Source organism: Syngnathus scovelli, chromosome 2 (assembly GCF_024217435.2).
Source record: "Syngnathus scovelli strain Florida chromosome 2, RoL_Ssco_1.2, whole genome shotgun sequence".
In the NCBI taxonomy this organism is placed as follows: Eukaryota; Metazoa; Chordata; class Actinopteri; order Syngnathiformes; family Syngnathidae; genus Syngnathus; species Syngnathus scovelli.
This window is the reverse complement of record NC_090848.1, coordinates 27,828,779-27,851,488: the sequence shown is the minus strand read 5'-3', so window position 1 is coordinate 27,851,488 and position 22,710 is coordinate 27,828,779. Positions and strand designations below refer to the sequence as shown.

The 22,710-nt window shown below is 43.3% G+C and overlaps 1 protein-coding gene across 2 annotated transcripts in view; it reads left to right on the top strand.

The window, feature by feature from the left end:
• The first annotated feature begins 20,000 nt into the window (after window positions 1-20,000).
• edem2 (ER degradation enhancer, mannosidase alpha-like 2) overlaps window positions 20,001-22,710 on the top strand; it is a 156,901-nt gene continuing 154,191 nt past the window's right edge. The window contains exons 1-2 of one of the 2 annotated variants that reach the window (XM_068649817.1): window positions 20,001-20,344; window positions 22,503-22,569. In XM_068649817.1, coding sequence (XP_068505918.1) covers window positions 20,338-20,344; window positions 22,503-22,569 — 74 coding nt within the window. In that variant the 5' untranslated portion in view covers window positions 20,001-20,337. The remainder of the gene's footprint in view (window positions 20,345-22,502; window positions 22,570-22,710) is intronic. The other variant, XM_049754280.2, reaches the window with a different exon arrangement.

Genomic DNA, 22,710 nt, shown 5'->3' with positions numbered 1-22,710 from the left:
ACTTACTGGTCGATCTATGTTCCTACCCTCACATATGGTCATGAGCTATGGGTCATGACCGAATGAACAAGATCCTGGATTCAAGCAGCCAAAATAAGTTTCCTCTGCTGGGTGTCGGGGCTGTCCTTTATACAGGGTCCGGCAAAATGATCTGACACATTTGTAGGTTTAATAAAATGCAAATAAATTAAATGAATAAAAAAGTTTATTTTTTTATTTTCAAAAAGTACATATAATGCCATTTTGTTTTGTTTTGTTTCGTTTCATTTCATTTTCATTTAGTTTTCGAATAATGTTATTTTGTTAAGTTTAAGTTGCTAACATGAATTGGACCGGTGAGCATCGCGCTTTCATTGTGGAAACGTTTATCAAGAACAAATCTATAACTGCAACACGAGTGTCCCGTTTGCGCTTCAGACTTGGTAGACATGATCCTGTACCTGCTCGAAACACGATCTTGTTATGGGTTACTAACTTCAAAGCAAGTGGATCAGCATTGAAACGAAAATCAACCGGCCGACCTCTCACCGCCAGAACTCCAGAAAATGTGGCAGCGGTAAGACCAAAATAACATTATTCGGAAACGAAACGAAAATGAAATGAAACGAAACGGAACGAAACGAAACGAAATGGCATTATATGTACTTTTTGAAAATAAAAAAAAACTGTTTTGTTTCTTTAATTTATTTGCATTTTATTAAACCTACAAATATGTCAGATCATTTTGCCGGACCCTATAGAAGCTCTGTCCCCTGCAAAGGTGTCGGAGTTGAGCCTTTGCTCCTCTGTGTTGAGAGGAGCCAGACGAAGTGGTTCAGACGTCTAATATAGATGCCTCCTGGATGCCTCCCTGGTGAGGTGTTCCAGGCATGTCCCTTGGTGGGAGGTCCCAGGGTTGACCCAGGACACGCTGGAGAGACTTCCTCTTGGCTGGCTTGGGAATGCCTTGGGATCCACCGGGATGAGTTGGTTGAAGTGGCTGGGGAGAGGGGAATCGGGGCTTCTTTGGAAAAGCTCCAGCCCCCCACGACCTGACTCAGGATAAGCATTGGAAAATTGATGGATAAACGGACGCACAGATGGATTGAGTGGGTGGATGTATGTATGTATGTATGTATGGATGGATGGATGGATGGATGGATGGATGGATGGATGGATGGATGGATGGATGGATGGATGGATGGATGGATGGATGGATGGATGGACGGATGGACGGACGGACGGACGGACGGACGGACGGACGGACGGACGGACGGACGGACGTACGTACGTACGTACGTACGGACGTACGGACGGACGGACGGACGGACGGACGGACGGACGGACGGACGGAAGGGACGGGATGGATGGATGGATGGATGGATGGATGGATGGATGGATGGATGGATGGATGGATGGATGGATGGATGGATGGATGGATGGATGGATGGATGGATGGATGGATGGATGATTTCTTTGCTTGGCTAAAATGTATTCTGTAACAGCTTAAAGCAATATTGTTAGTCAATTCGATCAAGGGGCCCGCCACTGTGAGAATAGTGGCGTGACATAAATTGTTTGGAGAAGCACAAATGTGATTTTTACTTTTTGATTTCTTTGCTTGGCTAAAATGTATTCTGTAACAGCTTAAAGCAATATTTTTAGTCAATTCGATCAAGTGGCCCGCCACTGTGAGAATAGTGGCGTGACATAAATTGTTTGGAAAAGCACAAATGTGATTTTTACTTTTTGATTTCTTTGCTTGGCTAAAATGTATTCTGTAACAGCTTAAAGCAATATTGTTAGTCAATTCGATCAAGGGGCCCGCCACTGTGAGAATAGTGGCGTGATATAAATTGTTTAAAGAAATAGATCAAAGGTTTGGATTTTTATTTCAGAGTTAATTGAAGTGTAACTTTAAAGAGTTATCCTCATGAAACAGGAAGTGAAGAAAAGAGGAAGTGAAAGGTTTTACCAGGGGCTAGCTGTACATTTGGTGGAAAGTAATGCGTGGGCGGAAACAGCTGCTGAAGGCAACAGGTGTCCGAGCGTGGGAAAACTGGGCAATCTTACCCTATAGGAGGCGTGGGAAACTGACCAATTTTATTCTATAGGGGCGTGGGAACCTGGGCAATCTTACCCTATAGGGAGGGTATAGACGAAAGAAAGGGGGGGGGGGGACGGAGAAGTCTATAAAAAGTCCTGCAGGGGCAGCTACGGGGCTTTTTCCCCCAAAGAGCGCTCATACGTGAAGAAGCCCGAAGGAGTTTCAAGATTTTTTCCAAAGTGCCGGGATCTTTGTGTGAGACGCAGGATCGGTTGCTTGGATTAACTTTTATTTACTCAAAAGAATTGGACTGGACAACTTTGCATGAGGAACTAAGTGAGGGGAACGACTTTTCTGTATTTACGCGAGGGGGGGGAATAGCCATCGGGTTGTCGGTCCCCTCGAGGCCAACCTGTTTCTCTAATTTGGATTTTAGAAGTAAGATCGAACTGATCACTCGACTTTGCTTCCACCAAAAATAGCACCCAACTGGTATCTACCTTTTCCCTCTTTCATGAACTGTGTTTTGCAATCGAATTGTTCTGGGATTGAATGATTTTATTAGCACGGGTATCAGCGAGTGAAATTGTTCGGTTTCTGGAGTAATTGAGATTTGTAAATCTATTTCATGTTTCTTCAATAAAAGTGTTTTGTATATTCATCTACTTCGTTGTGCGCTGATCTGTACGGAATGTGCAATCGATTGTTTGGGGTTGATTTGACAAATTTGATTAATGGGCGGGTGGTAATTATGGTATAACACAGGACCGTAATAAATAAAAGTAACATCAGACAATTTTAGAGAATTAAATAACCTTCGTAGTTATTTGAGATACGAGTGAATTTCAATCCGTTTGAAAGTTTGCTTCGTCTTAATAAATTAACGGAAGTGTTTAAATCGGATTATTGTTTGATGTAGAATTTAAAGTAATTTAATTCTTTAGAGGGTGCAAGCCCGTTTCCCTTTTTGACGGGCCGCGTAAAAAGTCACTCCGTACATGTTAGAGAATTAGATAGCCTTCGTAATTATTTAAAGGAAGAGTGAATTTCGTTAAATGTTAATTCGTTTAAAAATTTACTTCCTCTAAATAAAATAAAGACTGTGGTTAATTCAGATTATTTGAGTTGGTGACGGATAAAAGTATTTTTTTTGTCCGTCGGGCCGCGTCAAAAGTTAAATAAGACACAATCGAAAAATAGACTTGCCTTCCAAATTAATTACAGGGCAAATCTAATTAGAGTAGGACATTTTGATTCGTTTTGAGAGAGTTATTAATCTTTTCAAAGCGATCGAGAGGGTTGGAGCACTCCGACAGTTAAGTGCTGGATCTACGTATAAGAAGTTAGAATTAATAATGTAAAGTGCATTAACTTTCTTCTTAAATGCTATTATGGTCACACTTTTATTAATTCGATTCTCTTTCGGATAAACAAGTTGGTCGGCTCGCTGCTTGAGCGACCAAGTAAAACGGACCCATATCAACATTTACTTCGGCAAAACTAGTGCTAGGGTGCGGAATACAAACGAATCCCTGAGGTCTTAACAAGGCCACATCTAAAAATATCCGTAACATAATAAAAACTTCAAACAGTAGCGGGGAGCCATCAATACGATGCGGTCACTTCGAAGTCTTGCCTTGAATTGAGTTACTCGGCTCGAGCTTCGGGTGACTTGAGAGGGATTGGCGTCGTACAGAAATTAGATTGATTCCGGTGGAGTTAATTTAACTCGGGTCGTTAGATTACGGACGAATCTCCGAACCCGGCTAAGACAAAACCGTTACCGGGAAGCCGGGGGCACCTTATTGAAAGAGGTGCGTTTGACACTAGGTCAGCCAGGACTTCATGCATTTTCCGTTGGAAGATTTCCGGCGCAATGCTGATGCCGAATGGCAGACGTGTGACGCAATATCTGCCAAACAGTGTGATGAAGGTGGTTAAGAGAAGATCTTTGCCCCTGAGAGCTTTGCCAGAACCTCCTCAATGGTAGGTAGAATGTATCTCTCTCTTCTCACTTGCTCGTTGACTTTCTTCATTTAAGATTCAAGATTCAAGAGTTTTTTATTCGCCATGTTTGAGCGTGCCAAACAAGGAATTTGACTTCGGTAAATCACAGCCTCTGTTCAACATTTAGGTGACTAACAACAACACTCAGGACATGTGAAGAACGAAAGATATTCTCAAACACCCCCTGATCTTAAACTCCCAAGAGGGCAAGGAAAAACTCAAAACTCCAGCTAGGGGAAATGAGAAACCTTGAGAAGAGACCACAGATGGGAGGGTCCCTCTTCTAGGATGACCAGGCTGCAATGGATGCAGAGAGGACACATAGTACAAACAGTGTAGACAAAAAAGGTGTGGCAAGCGGGATGTTATTGCACAGTAATGACTCTGAGACTCTAAGAGTGGTGTGAGTTCATCAGAGCGACAGCCTGGGGGAAGAAGCTGTCTCTGTGTCTGCTGGTTTTAGTGTACAGAGCTCTATAACGGCGTCCGGAGGGGAGTAGTTCAAACAGGCTGCAACCTGGGTGCGAAGGGTCTGTTGAGATGTTACTTGCACGTTTCCTGGTCCTGGACAGGTACAAGTCTTGGATAGATGGGAGGTTGATTCCAATTATCTTTTCTGCAGTCCTTATTGTCCGTTGCAGTCTGTGCTTGTCTTGTTTGGAGGCCGATCCAAACCAGACAGTGATGGAGGTGCAGAGGACAGACTGGATGATGGCAGTGTAGAAGGTCTTCAGCAGCTCCCGTGGCAGGTTGAACTTCTTGAGCTGTCTCAGGAAGTACAGCCTCTGCTGGGCCTTCTTCCGGACAGAGTCTATGTAGCCGGTCCATTTCAGGTCCCGAGAGATTGTGGTTCCCAGGAACTTGAAGGTGTCTGTGGAGAGAATAGTATTACTGCGGATAGTGAGGGGTGAAAGTGGTGAAGGGCCTCGCCTGAAGTCCACTGTCATCTCCACGGTCTTGAGCGGGTTCAGGTCCAGGTGGTTTTGGCTGCACCAGTGGACCAGCCGCTCCACCTCCTGTCTGTACGCAGTCTCATCACCGTTCTGGATCAGTCCGATGAGAGTGGTGTCGTCTGCATACTTCAGGAGCTTCACGGAAGAGTCACTTGCGGAGAAATCGTTGGTGTAGAGGGAGAAGAGCAGTGGGGAGAGGACGCATCCCTGAGGGGCTCCAGTGTTGGTGGTCAGGGTGTCAGATGTGATGCTCCCCAGCCTCACACGCTGTCTCCTGTTGGTCAGGAAGCTGGTGATCCACTGACAGGTGGAGGCAGGCACCGCAAGCTGGATGAGCTTCTGTTGGAGGATGTCAGGAGCGATGGTGTTGAACGCCGAGCTGAAGTCCACAAACAGGATCCTGGCGTACTTTCCTGGGGTGTCCAGGTGTTGCAGGATGCAGTGCAGTCCCATGTTGACCGCATCATCTACTGACCTGTTTGCCCGGTAGGCAAACTGGAGGGGGTCCAGCAGGGGGCCCGTGACATCCTTCAGGTGGTTCAGTACTAACCTCTCGAAAGATTTCATGACCACAGATGTCAGTGCAACAGGTCTATAGTCATTCATACCTGTGATGGCGGGCTTCTTGGCCACTGGAACGATGGTGGAGCTCTTGAAGCACGAGGGAACCTCACACAGCTCCAGGGAACGGTTGAAGATCCGTGCAAAGGTGGGCGCCAGCTGCTCAGCGCAGACTTTCAAGCAGGAAGGTGACACGCCGTCTGGGCCCGGTGCCTTCCTGATCTTTTGTCTCCGGAACATCTGGCGCACTTCCTCCTCGCGAATCTGGAGTGCGGGCGCGGCCTCTGCAAGAGAGAGAGTCGGTGACCACGGTGATGGAGGTGCGGACAGAGCAGTTGTGGGGGGAGGTGAGTATGTGGATTGTGTGGATTGTGCTGCAGGAGGTCCCGTTGTGTGGGAGGACCGATCAAACCTGCAGTAGAACCTGTTTAGCTGGTCAGCGAGCCTTGGGCTCTCCACAGGATGGGGGGTTCGTTTCTTGAAGCCCGTGATGCTCTGCAGGCCTTTCCACACTGTTGAGGGATCAGGATTGGCAGAGAGGTGTCTCTCCAGGCTCTCCCCGTAACACCTCCTGGCTTTCCTGACCTCTCGGTTCAGTGTGTTTCTGGTCTGCTTGAACAGGTCCCGGTCGCCGCTCCTGTAGGCCTCCTCCTTGACTTTGCGCAGCCTCCTAAGGTTCGGTGTAAACCAAGGTTTGTCGTTGTTGTACGTGCAGAAGGTCTTAGTCTGCACACACAGATCCTCACAAAAACTGATGTATGATGTGACAGTGTCAGTGAGTTCATGCAAGTCTGAATTTGCAGCATCAAAAACACTCCAATCGGTGCAGTCAAAGCAGGCTTGGAGGTCCTGCCTTGACTCCACTGTCCACTTCCTGACAGTCCTCACCACAGGCTTAGAAGTTTTTAGTTTCTGTCTGTAGGCAGGGACCAGATGAACTAGACAGTGGTCCGAGAGTCCTAAAGCTGCACGAGCCACAGAGTGGTATGCATCCTTAATTACGGTGTAGCAGTGGTCCAGTGTCTGTGCCCCTCTGGTGGGACACGTTATGTGCTGTCTGTATCTGGGGAGTTCGTGTGTGAGGTTCGCCCTGTTAAGATCACCCAGAACAATGATTAGTGAATTTGGTAGAAGTTTCTCCATATCTGTCACCTGGTCAGCCAGCATCTGCGTGGCTTCACTCGCACGTGCGTGTGGTGGGATGTAAACAGCCGCCATGACGATCGAGGAGAACTCCCGTGGTGAATAGAACGGCCGGCAGTTTATGAAAAGTGTTTCTAGGAGAGGGCTGCAAAACTCTTTCAACACCATGACATCGGTACACCAACGTTCATTAATGTAGAAACAGAGACCACCTCCCTTTGATTTTCCGGAGAGCTCCGCGCTGCGATCTGCACGCGTTAGCCGAAACCCAGCTAACTCCATGGCGTGGTGGGGGGTTCGTTCGCTAAGCCACGTCTCAACAAAACACAGCGCGGCGGATCTGCTGAAGTCCGTGTTCCTTGAAGTGAGGAGCAGCAGTTCGTCCATCTTGTTCGCCAGGGAGCGGACATTCGCCAGATGAATTGACGGTAGGGCAGAACGGAACCCTCTTTGCCTCAGCTTTACGAGGGCTCCCGCTCGTTTTCCGCGTCGCCGCCGTCGCGCTAGCTTGTATAGCACCGCCGCTCCGGCTAAAATCTCCGACAAACAATCTGAATCAGAGAGAACAGGAGAGAAAATACCAGAAGAAGACTGACCGATGTTTAACAGTGCTTCTCTAGTAAAAGTGATCCGGGATGGACAGCAGAAGACACAGAAAACACACAAAATAAGACAAAGAAACAGAGAGCGACTCACCGTGGCAGCCATCCGCGGCGCCATCAGATGACGACACATATACCAGTGCTTCTCAATTGTTTTCTGTGATGCCCGCCCTAGAGAGAAGAAAACATTCCGCGCCCCCCATGTTAATAACATTAAAGGAAAAAAGAAAATAAATAAAAAAGAAAGATCAACTTACAATAAAGAATGACCACTCTAACAGGTGTGTTTTGTCTGCCGGGTTGTTCTGACAGATCGTCGCTCTTCGGACACAAAGTATGGCAGCGGACCAAGAGGTATGTACGGCTTCGTGCACCAACTGCACCCTTCTCTTAGAGAGGTTGTCTCCGCTAGAGGGACGTGTCCGCCAGTTAGAGCAGAATAGTGCGATAACAGTCGTTGCGGCGGACACAGACGCGGGCTGTAGTCAGCCCGCTAGCCCGGTTAGCATTAGCCCCAAGCGGCTTGCTAATCGCGATGAGCCAGGTAAGACGCATAGCCGTCCAAAGTCATCTCGGTCTACTGGCCCTCGCACTTTGGTCATAGGCGACTCCATTACCCGCAACATTACGCTTAAAAATCCAGCCATGGTAATGTGTATTCCTGGGGGCAGAGCACCCGACATAGAAGCTAATCTTAGGGAGCTGACACGCAATAGGCCTAGTCAACAGCGTAGTTCCAACAACACTAGCTACTCGGACATAGTGATACACGTCGGCTCCAATGATGTTAGGATGAGACAATCAGAGATCACAAAGAAAAACATAGCGAGGACTTGTGATCTTGCCAGAAAGATGAGTCGGCATCGAGTATTTGTCTCTGGCCCCCTGCCTGGGAGAGGCACTGATGAGAGGTTTAGTAGATTAGTCTCCCTTAATCGATGGATGGCTGGGTTCTGTAAAAAGCAGGGACTGTATTTTATAGATAACTGGTCCTCCTTCTGGGGCCGTCCCGACCTACTGAGGAAGGACGGCCCTAACCGTGAAGGCGCCTTCACTCTTTCTAGGAATATAGATTACTGTTTGAGCCACTCATGACAGGTCACTTTAGAGCAGGCCAGGGCACAGGTGATTAGACCACCTGTGAGGATGGGTTTGGAGTCTGTTAAGTTAAAGTTAACTCGCGCTAGGCTAGACTTTCAGCATACACATAGCTCCTCGTGTAGACTAGAGCGCGACAGTTTAAATAGTGCTGCAGTACACATAAACACACTTTCTACTGGGGTAGTAGACAAATCCAATCACTCCGTCCCGACCGGTCTTGCTGATGAAACGGTGCCTGTTTTAGATAACTTCACCTGTGTAACAAATACTCATCATCAAATTCCCACGGTCGTTTCATCCCACCGCCCTAATAAACTTTTGAGAGGTGATATTAGGCCTAGAGAACACAATTTTACTCGCATCCCGTTTAAAAATCCTTCGATAGATACGCACCCTGATCAACCAATTACACTTAAATTCGGTTTTATGAATATTAGATCACTTCATACGAAAGCAGTTCTCGTTAATGACCTTATCACGAAACATAATCTAAACGTTTTTGGTCTTTGCGAGACCTGGTTAAAACCTAATGAACTGCTGCCACTTAATGAGGCCTCGCCTCCAAATTTTGTGAGCTCGCATGTGGCTCGTCCTCGAAAAAAGGGTGGGGGTGTCGCCCTCATCTCAAATTCTGAGCTTAGATTTAGGCCTCGCTCAATTCACGTATTTAAAACATTTGAAGTTCTCATTGTGCGATCCACTGCGTTACCGTCATTCTATCTTGTTGTTATTTACCGCCCACCCGGGGCTTACTCTGGCTTCCTGGATGAATTTTCAGAAGTTGTGGCTGATCTAGTGACAAATGCAGATAATATAGTTATCATGGGTGATTTCAACATCCACATGAATTCACCGTCAGAACCACTGACTTCGGCATTTCAAACTTTAATCGATACGTTTGGTTTTACGCAAGCTGTACAGGCAGCAACGCATAAGAATGGAAATACCTTAGATCTGGTATTATCCCGGGGACTAGCAACCTCAAATATAACAGTACTGCCATACACTACTGTTCTGTCTGATCATTTTTTAATAAAATTTGAAATTTTAGTTCCTTGTCAAAGACAAGAGAGCAATCAGAATTATAGCAGCCGTAATTTTAACTCCATGACTGCAACTGCGCTATCTGAGTTACTGTCGCCGGCAACCGCCATGTTTCCCGCATACAGCGGCTCTATCTATAATCTTATAAATGAATTCAATGCGACATTATTAAAAGCCATCGACTCTGTGGCACCGCTACGTCTGAAAACTCGCCGTAGATGGCCAACTCCGTGGTTCACAGATGAAACACGTACGTTTAAACAATTATGTAGAAAGCATGAGCGCAGATGGCGTTTAACCAAACTTGAGGTTTTCCATCAGGCATGGAAGGACAGCCTCCTGAAATATAAAGATGCGCTTATTTTAGCAAAAACTCGTTATTTTTCGCAAGTCATTAATCTTAATAAAAACAATCCTAAATACTTATGTGATACAGTGGCAAAGCTAACTCTGCGCCAGCCGACCCCCGATAGCTCCTTCCACTCAGCTGACGAGTTTATGAAATTTTTTGCTCAAAAGATTGAGTCCATTAGGGACGAGATCAAGAATACCATGCCAATCGCTCCGCCGGTTACTAGCGCTGGGGATCATGCAATAACCCTCTCAAATTTTAAAAGCGTGTCCCTTGAAATGCTTACAAAATTGGTTAGTACGGCTAAACAAACAACATGTTTACTCGATCCTCTTCCAGCCAAACTACTTAAAGAATTATTTCCAATTTTAGGACCGTCCGTCTTAAATATAATCAATCTGTCTGTTTCCTCTGGGATAGTGCCAATAGCCTTTAAAACCGCTATTATTAAACCACTACTTAAGCGAGCAAATCTTGACCCGGACTGTCTCAGTAATTATAGGCCAGTTTCAAACCTCCCATTCATAGCAAAACTTCTGGAAAAAGTAGTAGCACAGCAGCTTATTGATTACATGGTCGCTAATAATCGATATGACTCTTTTCAGTCTGGTTTTAGAGCTAATCATTCTACAGAGACAGCACTTGCTAAAGTGACTAATGATCTCCTCATAGCTATGGATTCAAATACATCGTCTGTATTGTTACTACTTGATCTTAGTGCTGCCTTTGACACTGTAGACTTCGATATTTTATTAGGGCGTCTTAAAAGTTGTGTTGGTATCTCAGGGTCAGCACTAAGCTGGTTCAATTCCTATCTATCAGGCAGGACGCACCGAGTGGTCCATGGTAATACGTCCTCTGAGCTTTATAATGTTACGTGTGGTGTCCCACAGGGATCGGTACTCGGACCGATTTTATTTAATATTTATATGATTCCGCTTGGGGACATAATACGTAAATATAATATTAGTTTTCAATGCTACGCGGATGACACCCAATTATATATGCCGTTATCGATGACAGATCCACAGGACTGCTGTAATCTCGAGGCGTGCCTTGCGGAGATTAAGCAATGGATGTCTCTCAACTTCCTTCGTCTTAACCCGGATAAAACTGAGATGTTGATAATTGGTCCTACTCGTTTCAACATTTATTTAAGGAAACCACTATAACTATAGATAACCGTACTATCACTCAGAGTGATACGGTAACTAATCTCGGGGTAATATTTGACCAAACGCTCTCCTTTCAAAAACACATTAAGAATATAACCAGGATTGCGTTTTTTCACCTTCGTAATATTGCTAAGATTCGTCCTATCCTCTCGACCGGGGATGCGGAAACTATTATACATGCGTTCGTCACGTCGCGCCTGGACTACTGTAATGTATTATTCTCCGGTCTTCCTAAATCCAGTATCAAAAGTCTACAGTTAGTGCAAAATGCCGCTGCGAGGCTGCTCTCACGGTCAAGAAAATTTGATCACATTACCCCAATATTAGCCAAATTACATTGGCTCCCGGTCCATTTAAGATGTGACTTCAAGGTTCTTCTACTAACCTATAAATCACTGCATGGCTTAGCGCCTTCATATCTCGTCGACCTAGTCGTTCCTTATGTTCCGTCTCGTAACCTTCGTTCGCAAAACGCTAGTCTTTTAGTTATACCGAGGGCCAAGAAAATGTCTGCAGGGTCTAGAGCATTCTCTATTCAGGCTCCAGAGCTTTGGAATGCCCTACCAATGGATATTAGAACTACTACCTCAGTAGAAACATTTAAGACACGTTTAAAGACGCATTTCTATGATATGGCCTTTAACTAACTTGTGATGACCGATTTGGCCGGAGTTTGTTCTGTTCTCTCTGCCCACCTCCTCCCCGGCTGGGGAGGGGGTTAGGTGGCTCAAAAGCTGATAGCGGCTGGCTGGATTCTCGGGGACCAGTTCGGGATGGGGGAGTTGCGGCTCGGCCCCCTTGAGGACACTGCCAGGACAATCGAGGGCACCTCCGACATCCATTTTTTTCATTGATTTTCATATTATGTATTACTTGTGCACTCTCTGCATCTATTACAACCTGGTGATCCTGAAAGGGGGATCCTTCCATCTGTGGTCCCTTCTCAAGGTTTCTCATTTTCCCCTGGCAGGGTTTTTTTGAGTTTTTCCTTGCCCTTTTGGGAGCTTATGATCAGGGGATGCTTTGAGAATAATTGTCAATTTTGGCTATGTGAAGCCCTTTGAGACTGTTTGTGATTTAGGGCTATACAAATAAACTTGACTTGACTTGACTTTATTAATAACATTGTTTATTTAGTCTGTAACAGAACACATTCAAAGTGCATCACTTTGCCTGAGATTAAAAAATAAATTATAATTGTTCAAATTATAAACATTCTTGCCCAACTGCCATTTTATGCTGAAAAAATACAATAAAATAAAAACAAACATACATAATATTAAATTGAATAACAGCAATAAGTAATATTCAATTTAAAGTAATCAGCAAAATTAACTCAGGAGCACAATATAAAACATTTTAACCTAAAAAACAAAAATGAATAAAACAATTTGTGCTGTTTTTTAATCAAAATGAGGCAGCATTCCACGGCTGCAGGTAGTATCAGCTCTTCTGCAATGGTGTGGGGTTTATTTTGCACTGAGCAAAATGGTACGCTGCTTTATATGATGCTTACTGTGCTTGCTGATTGACTGAAGTAGCATTCACAAAGTGGGATGATTGTTGGCAATATTCAGCCCGTTTTCGCTGAAAAACCTCAAGCATCTTATCAGCGTGATTGGGGTGCAATGACTTCATAAGTGCCGCCTTAATTTATTTGGCTTCATACAGTCCGCTGCCAACATTGTAAGGCACAGTAAACACACCAGTCTTTCCTCGTCTCCCATCGTAGTCACACTGAAGTGGAGCGCTACGTACGCTTTGTCATATTTCCTTGTCTTGGCTTTCATGTGACTCTCAATTCTCTTATTTCTGTCTCTCTCCGCCGTTCTTTTCAGCCCTGTTAAATATTTTTCCATGGTGTCCCACTGCACTTTTTATCGACTGCTCTGTGCTGTGTGTGCATATATTCCGTGCACTCTACACTGTAGAGCAGTGGTTCTTAACCTTGTTGGAGGTACCAAACCCCACTATTTTCATATGCGCCTTCACCGAACCCCTCGTTAGTGAAAAATTATTTTTTTTTAAATTCAAGACATAGATGTTTTTTACTAATGCACAAAATGAGCTGTGCATGAACATCACCTTGTTCAAAGAACAAAACCAACACAATGCATGAACTCGCAACAAATTACATACTGGCAAATCAGAAGCTACATGATAAAACAGGTTTGTTCGGACCTCCTCAGTGGGGGCTCTGTCGAACCCCTGAGAACGACTCACCGAACCCATAGGGTTCGATTGAACCCAGGTTAAGAACCACTGCTGTAGAGCGAATACTCCTTGTGCGCACTCTTCCAGTGATACCGCCACCTACTGCAGTGGATGTCTAATTACCCTTTAATCTAGTATAGCCAAAAGAAAAGCATGTTCCCTGGTGTCACACGCGCTCCCCTTGGTATCGTGCCGCACCCCCCCAGGGGCTGATATTTTCATTCTTGTTTCCTCCGAATTCACAGGTCTCTGCGAGTTCGTATAAGGCTCTAATATATATCTCTGCCTTCTCATCGGGTTTCTGTATGCGTTGGTGAAATTGCGCCCTCTCATGGATGACGTTCTTTTGCGGTACAAAATAGCCGTCAAACATTTTCAGCACGGCATCAAAGACACTATCACTTACTCGTGTTGGGAACGTGAACGATTTCATAACGTTCTCCGCGTCATACCCCATGGAATATATCAGTGGACACTTGGACATCGCCGGCTTCCTCACCTAGCTTGGTCGCCGTACGATAACGCAGGAACCTTTGTCTCCAGCATGGCCACTCTCCGGGTGTATCGAAGCAGAAAGTCTCCGTTTGAAGTTCAGCATGATCACTGTGCGGGTCTCTTCTCTATCCGGACCACTTCTGGCACCATGTCAGGAAAGGAGGGAAGCCTCTTCGTGTTTAAAGGGCATGTAAAGACACTATGGGGTCCCAAAATGTATTTGATAAAGATGGACTTGTACTTTAGGAAACTGTTGTTAATTTTTGAATAAAATTGCGAATTGAGGAGTAATCGATGAAAAATCAACGGTTTGTATGTGATCGTTAAAGTTCATCCCGTTAATTGCCGAAGTGACTGTGACGTAGATTATAGGACGCTGAGCGTTGCCGAGTTACTTAGCCCTGTCACGGTCGGGTGGAGCATGGAGCAGGACGACCAAGTGCAGCTTGGACCAGGGTTTATTGGTGAACTCAAACTAGGCAAACTAACAGACTCGGCAACTGACATGACCTAACAAAACCTAACAACAAGACTGACCGAAAAAGACGTAAAACAAAATGACAGGGTGACATTACCAATGACAGCAACTGGAACCAAAAAGACATCATGACGTTAACAATGATCCGACAGGGAGTGAGGGGCAGACAGGACTTATATACACGACAGGTAACGAGACGCAGGTGGGAACAATCACACTGATCATGGGCACACAGGAGGGGAGGGGCGAGCACACAGACAGAAACCAAGACAACAGACACATTGGGACGAGACGTGACCAGCCCATGTAAACCTAATGGCGGATACAGCAGCGGAAGCGATGTCGTCTGACGAATCTCCCTCAGATGATTCTTCACCTTCAGATGAAAATGAAGAAGAGTATGATTTCTTTCCTGGTGTACAATGGTACCAATTTGAACCGGTGAGAAGTACCCCACCGGGAGAAAATCAAACCGAAAATGGCGATCATCTGGGTCGTGGGCAGGGCCATGGTGAGTAAAATGCGGATTGGCTTGGAAATACTGACTGGTTCGTAACAAAATATCCCATAATTAACTGCCTAAATAATTGTGAATAATTTAAACTATTCTAATTGTTAATACCTACACGCAAAATGGAAAAAAATAAGATATATTCTAACTGGAGATTGCATTGACCTAATTTTCACATGGTCCTTGTCACTGACAGCTGTCAAGTGCCACGTTAATGGCGCTTCTTGTGTTTTATTTGTTATGTTTTTTTTCTTTTGTAAGTTTAACTTTGGGTACTTCAAAAGTGTCATTTTAAATTGTACTTTCTTAGTTTTGAAGCCAATTAAAAAAACAAAAATGTCGTACATTCTGGATTCATTACAAATCAACTGAAATATTGCAAAACTTTTATTAATGTTGCTGATTATTCAAGATTCAAGAGTTTTTATTCGCCATGTTTGAGCGTGCCAAACAAGGAATTTGACTTCGGTACATCACAGCTTCTGTTCAACATTTAGGTGACTAACAACACTCAGGACATGTGAAAAATGACAAATATTATGGCATTAAGAAAACTCAAATATCCTATCTCAAAATATTAGAATATCATGAAAAAGTATACTAGTAGGGTATTCAACTAATCACTTGAATAATCTAATTAACTCCTGAGCCTTGAAAAACACTCAGCTTGGTTCAGTAAACTAAATCACAAGTATGGGGAAGACTGCTGATCTGACTACTGTCCAGAGGACCATCATTGACACCCTCGATCAGGAGGGTAAGACACAAAAATACATTTCTCAAAGAGCAAGCTGTTCACAGAGTGCAGTTTCAAAACACATCCACAAAAAGTCTGTTGGAAGGGGAAAATGTGGTAGGAAACGCTGCACAACCAAGAGAGATGACCGCAGCCTTAACAGCATTGTGAAGAAGAGTCACTTTCAGAATTTGGTGGAGCTTCAAAGACAGTGGACTGAAGTTCAGGTATCAAAAGCCACTGTTCACAGACGTGTCCGGGAAATGGACTACAATAGCCGCATTCCCATGGTCAAGCCACTTCTGAACTCAAGACAACGGAAGAAGCCTCTGACTTGGGGTATGGAAAACAAGCACTGGACAGTTGCAGAGTGGTCCAAAGTCCTCTTTTCAGATGAAAGCAAGTTTTGTATTTCATTTGGAAGTCAAGGCGCCAGAGTCTGGAGAAAGGAGCAAAATCCAAGTTGCTTGAAATCCAGTGTGAAGTTCCCACAGTCAGCAATGGTCTGGGGAGCCATGTCAGCTGCATTTGTTGGTCCACTGTGTTTCATCAAGTCCAGAGTAAATGCAGCTGTGTACCAAGAGATTTTAGAGCATTACATGCTTCCGTCTGTTGAACACTATGCATCCCTGGTTGATTCCATTCAGTGCCAGTCGTCAGGGTAAACTCAGACAATGACAAAAAATGAACATAGTTAAATGTGTTGTGTTGTGCAATATGGGCTCATACAATCATGCAAGCTGCATTTACATACATACATTTACATTGTACATGTAAAGAATTCTCAATGTGTTTATAAATAAATATATATTTTGCATTTTCATAGTAAGTTTTGACTTGGTCATTTTATATAGCTCGCATGCAGAAAAAGTATGAGCACCCCTGCACTATCTATCTATATCTATATAGTATATACATATATATATATATATATATATATATATATATATATATATATATATATATATATATATATATATATATATATATATATATATAATTATTTATTTTTAGTGGGTAGAGAGCCATAGAGAATTTGTGGGGTATTTTGAAGAAGAAGCTGAAAGACACCAGACCCAACAACGCAAATGAGCTAAAGGCCGCTATTGAAACATCCTGGGCATCCATAACACCTCAGCAATGCCACAGGCTGATTGCCTCCATGGCACGCCGCATTGACTTGACTTGTACCTGTCTAGGACCAGGAAACGTGCAAGTAACATCTCTACAGACCCTTCTCACCCAGGTTGCAGTCTGTTTGAACTACTCCCCTCCGGACGGCGTTATAGAGCTCTGTACGCCAAAACCAGCAGACACAGAGACAGCTTCTTCCCCCAGGCTGTTGCTCTGATGAACTCACAACACTCTTAGAGTCTCAGAGTCATTACTGTGCAATAACATCCTGCTCTCCACACGTTTTTTGAATTGTCTTCACTGTTTGTACTATGTATGTGTCCTCTCTGCATCCATTGCAGCCTGGTCATCCGAGAAGACGGAGTCTCCCATCTGTGATCTCTTCTCAAAGTTTCTCATTTCCCCTAGCTGGAGTTTTGAGTTTTTACTTGCCCTCTTGGGAGTTTAAGATCAGGGGATGTTTGAGAATATTTGCCATTTTTCACATGTCCTGAGTGTTGTTGTTAATCACCTAAATGTTGAACAGAGGCTGTCATTTACCAAAGTCAAATTCCTTGTTTGGCACGCTCAAACATGGCGAATAAAAGCTCTTGAATCTTGAATTGATTCAGTAATCCGTGCAAAAGGATTCCCAACCAAGTACTGAGTGCATTAATAGACATTTTCAAATGTTTGATTTTGTTTTGCTGTTATAAATCTTTTTTTTTTACTTGATCTGAGGAAAGATTCTAATATTTTGAGATAGGATTTTTGAGTTTTCTTAAGATGTAAGCCATAATCAACAATATTAAAATAATAAAAGGCTTGCAATATTCCAGTTGATTTGTAGTGAATCCAGAATGTATGACATTTTTGTTTTTTTAATTGCATTTAAGAAAGCAAAGAACTTTATCACAATATTCTAATTTTCTGAGAGAGTCCTGTATACACTGTGTAGAGTTGGGGAGGCAGACTGGGGGGTCATAGGTGATCCAGCAGTCCTCGTGTGCGCGCATCCGAGAGAAGGGAAGCGCGGGGGTATACGTTTTCAGGCGAGAGAAGACGATGGGACTCGAAGTTTTGCTGGGGCGCGAGACACTTCACTCTGACATCGGTTGAATAAAATCTTTCCCCAATCAGCCGTGTGTCACTGAAGTTCCTTTTTCCCCGAGCCAGTCACTTTTCCACCGTTTGCTTTGAAGACCAGCTGACCACCGAAGAGAATTCACCACAGTCACTCTCTCAGCGCGTCTCTTGCCTTCTGGGTCCCGTGACCCTCCCGCTACATCACATTCAACAACGGTGCAACTCCAACCGTACAACACTACTAAACAAATATACATCCATGACAGATACTGAGTGCTGAGTGTTAAAAAAGAGTGGCAATTTTGCTCGACCTATGTGTGTGAGCAGACGTTCAGCCATATGAACGTCAACAAAGCCTGTCACAGATCTAGGTTAACGGACCCACACCTCGGCTCTGTCCTAAGAATTACCACAACAAATTTTACTCCACACTATGATGCACTGGCCAAAAAGGGAGACCAACAATACTATTCCCACTGAAAACGAAGGGGAGTTTCTCTAGTTTGTTGTAAAAAAAAAAAAAAAAAAGCATTATAAAAATAATGTGTACAAATAGCAGGGATTGAAACTAGCGACCATTCTCATTTTCAAACAATGCAGGATGCTCAAGGACATTGACCCCCTGTTTGTGACTAATCTTAACTTTTAGAGTTCTTAAGGCCGACTTTAAGGAAGTGTTTCCCGTTTCCTCACCTCTGTCACAAGGTGTTTGTTAGTTAAAGCTCTGCTCTGATATTCAGATATCTGTCACCGTGTTGCCGTTTTGATTTCTTTATTACTTTATTTAGACGTATTCTTTCACTGATTCGTCAATATGATGTACTTGGTCAGAATGTTTGCCGTTTGATGTGATTTCACCTCATGAGAGGTGATATCAATCACATCATATATATATATATATATATATATATATATATATATATATATATATGTATGTATGTATGTATGTATGTATATATATATATATATATATATATATACACATATACACACACACGCACACACGCACACACACACGCACACACGCACACACGCACACACGCACACACACACACACACACACACACACACACACACACACACACACACACACACACACACACACACACACACACACACATGGTCAATTCCAAAGCACAAAAACCTTACATTTTGTTGCTTTATTTCTTCAGATCAGTGTTTGACATCTACTGGTAGTTGTGTTTACATGTTCTGAGTTCCTAAATAAATATTTAAAAAAGTAATGAGAAACAAGCTCGTCGCCATAGAAACGTAGGCCGGGTTCAAGCTCCGTTCATGCGTCACGTGACGTGCTGTCCCGTAATGTAGTCGAAAAAACAGCCTTCGGAGAATACAGTGTGAGTTTAGACCAGAGGTGGGCAAACTTTTTGACTGGCGGGCCGAACCAGGAGCAGATGGATGTACTGTTTGTGTGAAGTAATAGAAATGACATGTAAAGGTAATTGCATAAAAGGTTTGTACTTTTAGTAGGTAGTAAAGCATGGATATTCAAAAAAAGCTTTTTGAAAACAAATTCATTTAATACAGCATCAAAAAAATATTTCACCCAAAAACTACTATCAGTGATTCTCATTAAATACGACACCACCACAGGCAGTGTGAATGTGAGGAATAAGGTTTTGTGTATGAATAATAGTTTCCATCACTTCAGTGCCTGCAGGTCAGATTTATGAAATATGTTTATCTAATGAGGCGAAATCACATCAAACGGCAAACATTCTGACCAAATACATCATCTTGAAGAATCAGTGAAAGAATACTTCTAAATAAAGTAATAAAGAAATCAATAGTATTGTTGGTCTCCCTTTTTTGCTAGTGCATCATGGTCTGGAGTAAAATTTGTTGTGGTAATTCTTAGGATAGAGCCGAGGTGTCGGTCCGTTAACCTAGAGCTGTGACGGGCTTTGTTGACGTTCATGTGGCAAAACGTCTACTCACCTCACACACGGAGGTCGAGCCAAATTGTCCTCTCTCTCTTTTTTTTTTTTTTAAACACTCGGCACTCAGTGTCCACCTTTCTTTTCCTCGGGCCACTCATTTTAGTGGAAGGATTCCAGGGGAAGGTTTGTGGGTGGCATTAACGTAAAACTGTATCTGAAAGCTCAGCGCGCGAATTACGAGAATGCTGACGTCACAGCCCACACTCGAAATTCGGCACTGATGGAAATAGAGCGAGGAGTGCGCCGGGTCCGTACTACTTAGTACGTACACGCACTTGTGCGTGTGCACCGAGCTTTCTGACACGGCTTCCGGGAGTAAATGCGCGGGCGGGCGCTTCCCCATCTATTGGGGAAACATACTAATTGCAGGGAAAATGACCCAAAAAAAAGTTCAATAATACAATTTATTCAGGTTTGGCGGGCCGGATTAAACCGCACCGTGGGCCGGATGTGGCCCGCGGGCCGTTGTTTGCAGATTGACTTGTTTAGACACATTCCTTTGACGGCATTAGAAGTACTTCCGGTTTTGTTTGAAGCATCGAGAGCTAGCAACATTGCAATGTGGAAAAATGAGTTGCACTTTGTGTATTAGATGTCGGTGGTCGGTTGATATTGATAACTTCGCAGGAGAGTGTGTTTTAGCAGTGCTCCCGCCTTGTTTTTGAACTAGTTATTGTTTGTAACGTCGGCTGCCATGCGGGCTCTCGTGCGCATATTTCTGGTTTGTTTATGGGTCAGCACGGCTGGGGGTCATCAGTTTACCGAGGAAGAAATGCAGGATGTCAGGTAAACGCACACATCTGCACCGAACTTCGGAGAATTTTAAAACTCCATTCCCGTACGTTAAAATCCAATACTCAACGTGAACGCAAACAAACACTGCTCTGCGTCGAAATGTGGAAAAATTAACCATTCAATGTCGTTATTATGAAAACAAAACTCAATTTTCATATTTAGATTATAATTTGAAAGTCACATATCACTAATATATGGTGACCATTTATTTCCATGGGCGACTTAATGAACCTTCAGACAGTGTACTACATTTTCATTTAAAAGTTACTAGTTGACCATTTCGGGTCAGGACCCAAAATAACCATACGTAGTTCCATTCGGATCCACACCTCGCTCCAAAACAACGGTTATGATTCAAAATTTACTGGGCACTTTGGTTGCGCAGCCTTTACCGTCGTCCATATTAGGTAAACTAGAATTAGCATTTAGCTGCGTTGCAACTCAGATAGTTTACAGTAAACTATAGTTCTATATATATTCCTTCATGGGGAAATTCCAGTTCACAGCCGCCATTAACAAAAGAAAACAAAAACAGGAATTAAAAACAATTTAAAGTTTTAAAAATAGAGTCATGTATCTTATATAAGGTTATGTTTTGGTGGTTGTTGTTATATTTGAACAGTTGAATACATAGACAAATAATTTATTGCACACTGTTTTTTTTTTTGTAAAGTCTGACAGCTGCAGGAAAAATTTGACCTGTGATAACACTATCTCACACACTTCTGATCATCAATTCATCAGTTGGAAACTTTCACTTTCCGCATGGGCTGCGGTAGCTGTCTGGAATTGTATTGTTCAAGTTTGATTCTCCATAATCAGTCTTTTCTTGATTTATTCACGTATTTACGGTGTAGCTGATGATGAGATAACATGACATCTCATCATATATTTTTCTCCAAGGTTGCCATAATATTTAGACAGAGAAACTAGAGTTAAAAACTGGATGAATAGTTACTAATCCTAAATGTTACACTCTTCTTATTTCCCTTCTACAACTATTTATCCTTATACCTAATGAAATTTATGACTAAATGCTTAATGATTTGATGCTTACCGTAATTTCCGGACTATAAGCCGCGACTTTTTTCCAAAATTTTGAACCCTGCGGCTTATAGTCAGGTGCGGCTTATATACGTTTTTTTTTTTTCGTGATTTTTGTGATGACTTGATCACTTTTATACACTCGCAAAAAGGCTGTGGACCACTGTTGTGCGGTATCTTGAAGAACAAAACAACAACAAAAATACTATTTTGAAACACTACTATGGCTGCTGCTTATTCTGGCAGTGTTGCTTGTGACTATTATGAGCTTTAGGAATACACGCTAGGTGACCTGTGTCAAAGGGCTCTAAACCCTTTTTCATACTATGTGACTCAGAGATTACACAAAGCAGTGGCGCTGTTTAGACCATCTGCATTGTATTAAAACCCAATCAATCAGCATTTAAATTCAATTCTTCTGGCATTGTGCTCACCAAAAACAAGTTGTAATGAATGTGAACTTTTAATGCATTTTATTCAGAAGGTTACTTTGAAGCCTGAGGCTTAAATGGCGGCGCGGCATATTTATGGATTTTTACGGCTTTCTGTGTACGGTCTTTCTTTGTAAAAAACTCATGTGCACGTGCGGCTTATAGTCCGGTGCGGCTTATGTAAGAAAAAAACTAAAATATCCCTGAATTTTAGCTGGTGCGGCTTATAGTCCGGTGCGGCTTATAGTCCGGAAATTACGGTAGTTTGAACATAAAAATAGACAAACACAATAAGAAAACGTCACAGAAGCAGGACTTTTTCAATGTAACAATACAATATTGCTCTTGGCATATCCTTTCTAAATATATGGTAAATGCTCTTTCACTTGTATTGCACTTTTTTGCCTGTTAACGCACTCGTAGCGCTTTACACTGAAGTCCTCATTCACCTACTGATGATATAGCCTGTTGGATTTTCTCCACAATTTAGGGAGCGCGTTATCTGCGCCTCATGGCAAAAGCCTTTGCCAATCACCTGTTATCCAATTTACTCACTGCGTGCTCGTTTGATTTCTTCAGATTTAGGAAAATGCAAAGACACTGAAGCAGAAATTAGACTTAGACAGATTGGTTGAGTTCAATCACAATTCTTGTTCAAAAAGCTCTGTTTTCAGGAAAGTACAATACAGCGCTGGCCCTTCAAGAGCGGAAAGTCTCCATTCAGAAAAGGCAAAGTCCAAGGTTGTTAGATCAGTTTTATATTCAGTAGCACATTGTGGGCCGGGATTGATGGGCGATGAGTCTTTGGGGTGGGGCAAGTTCGAAGGAGAGTCTGCTTCCATGGGAGTGGTGCTGGTTATGGGCGATTCGGTGTGTTGGTGG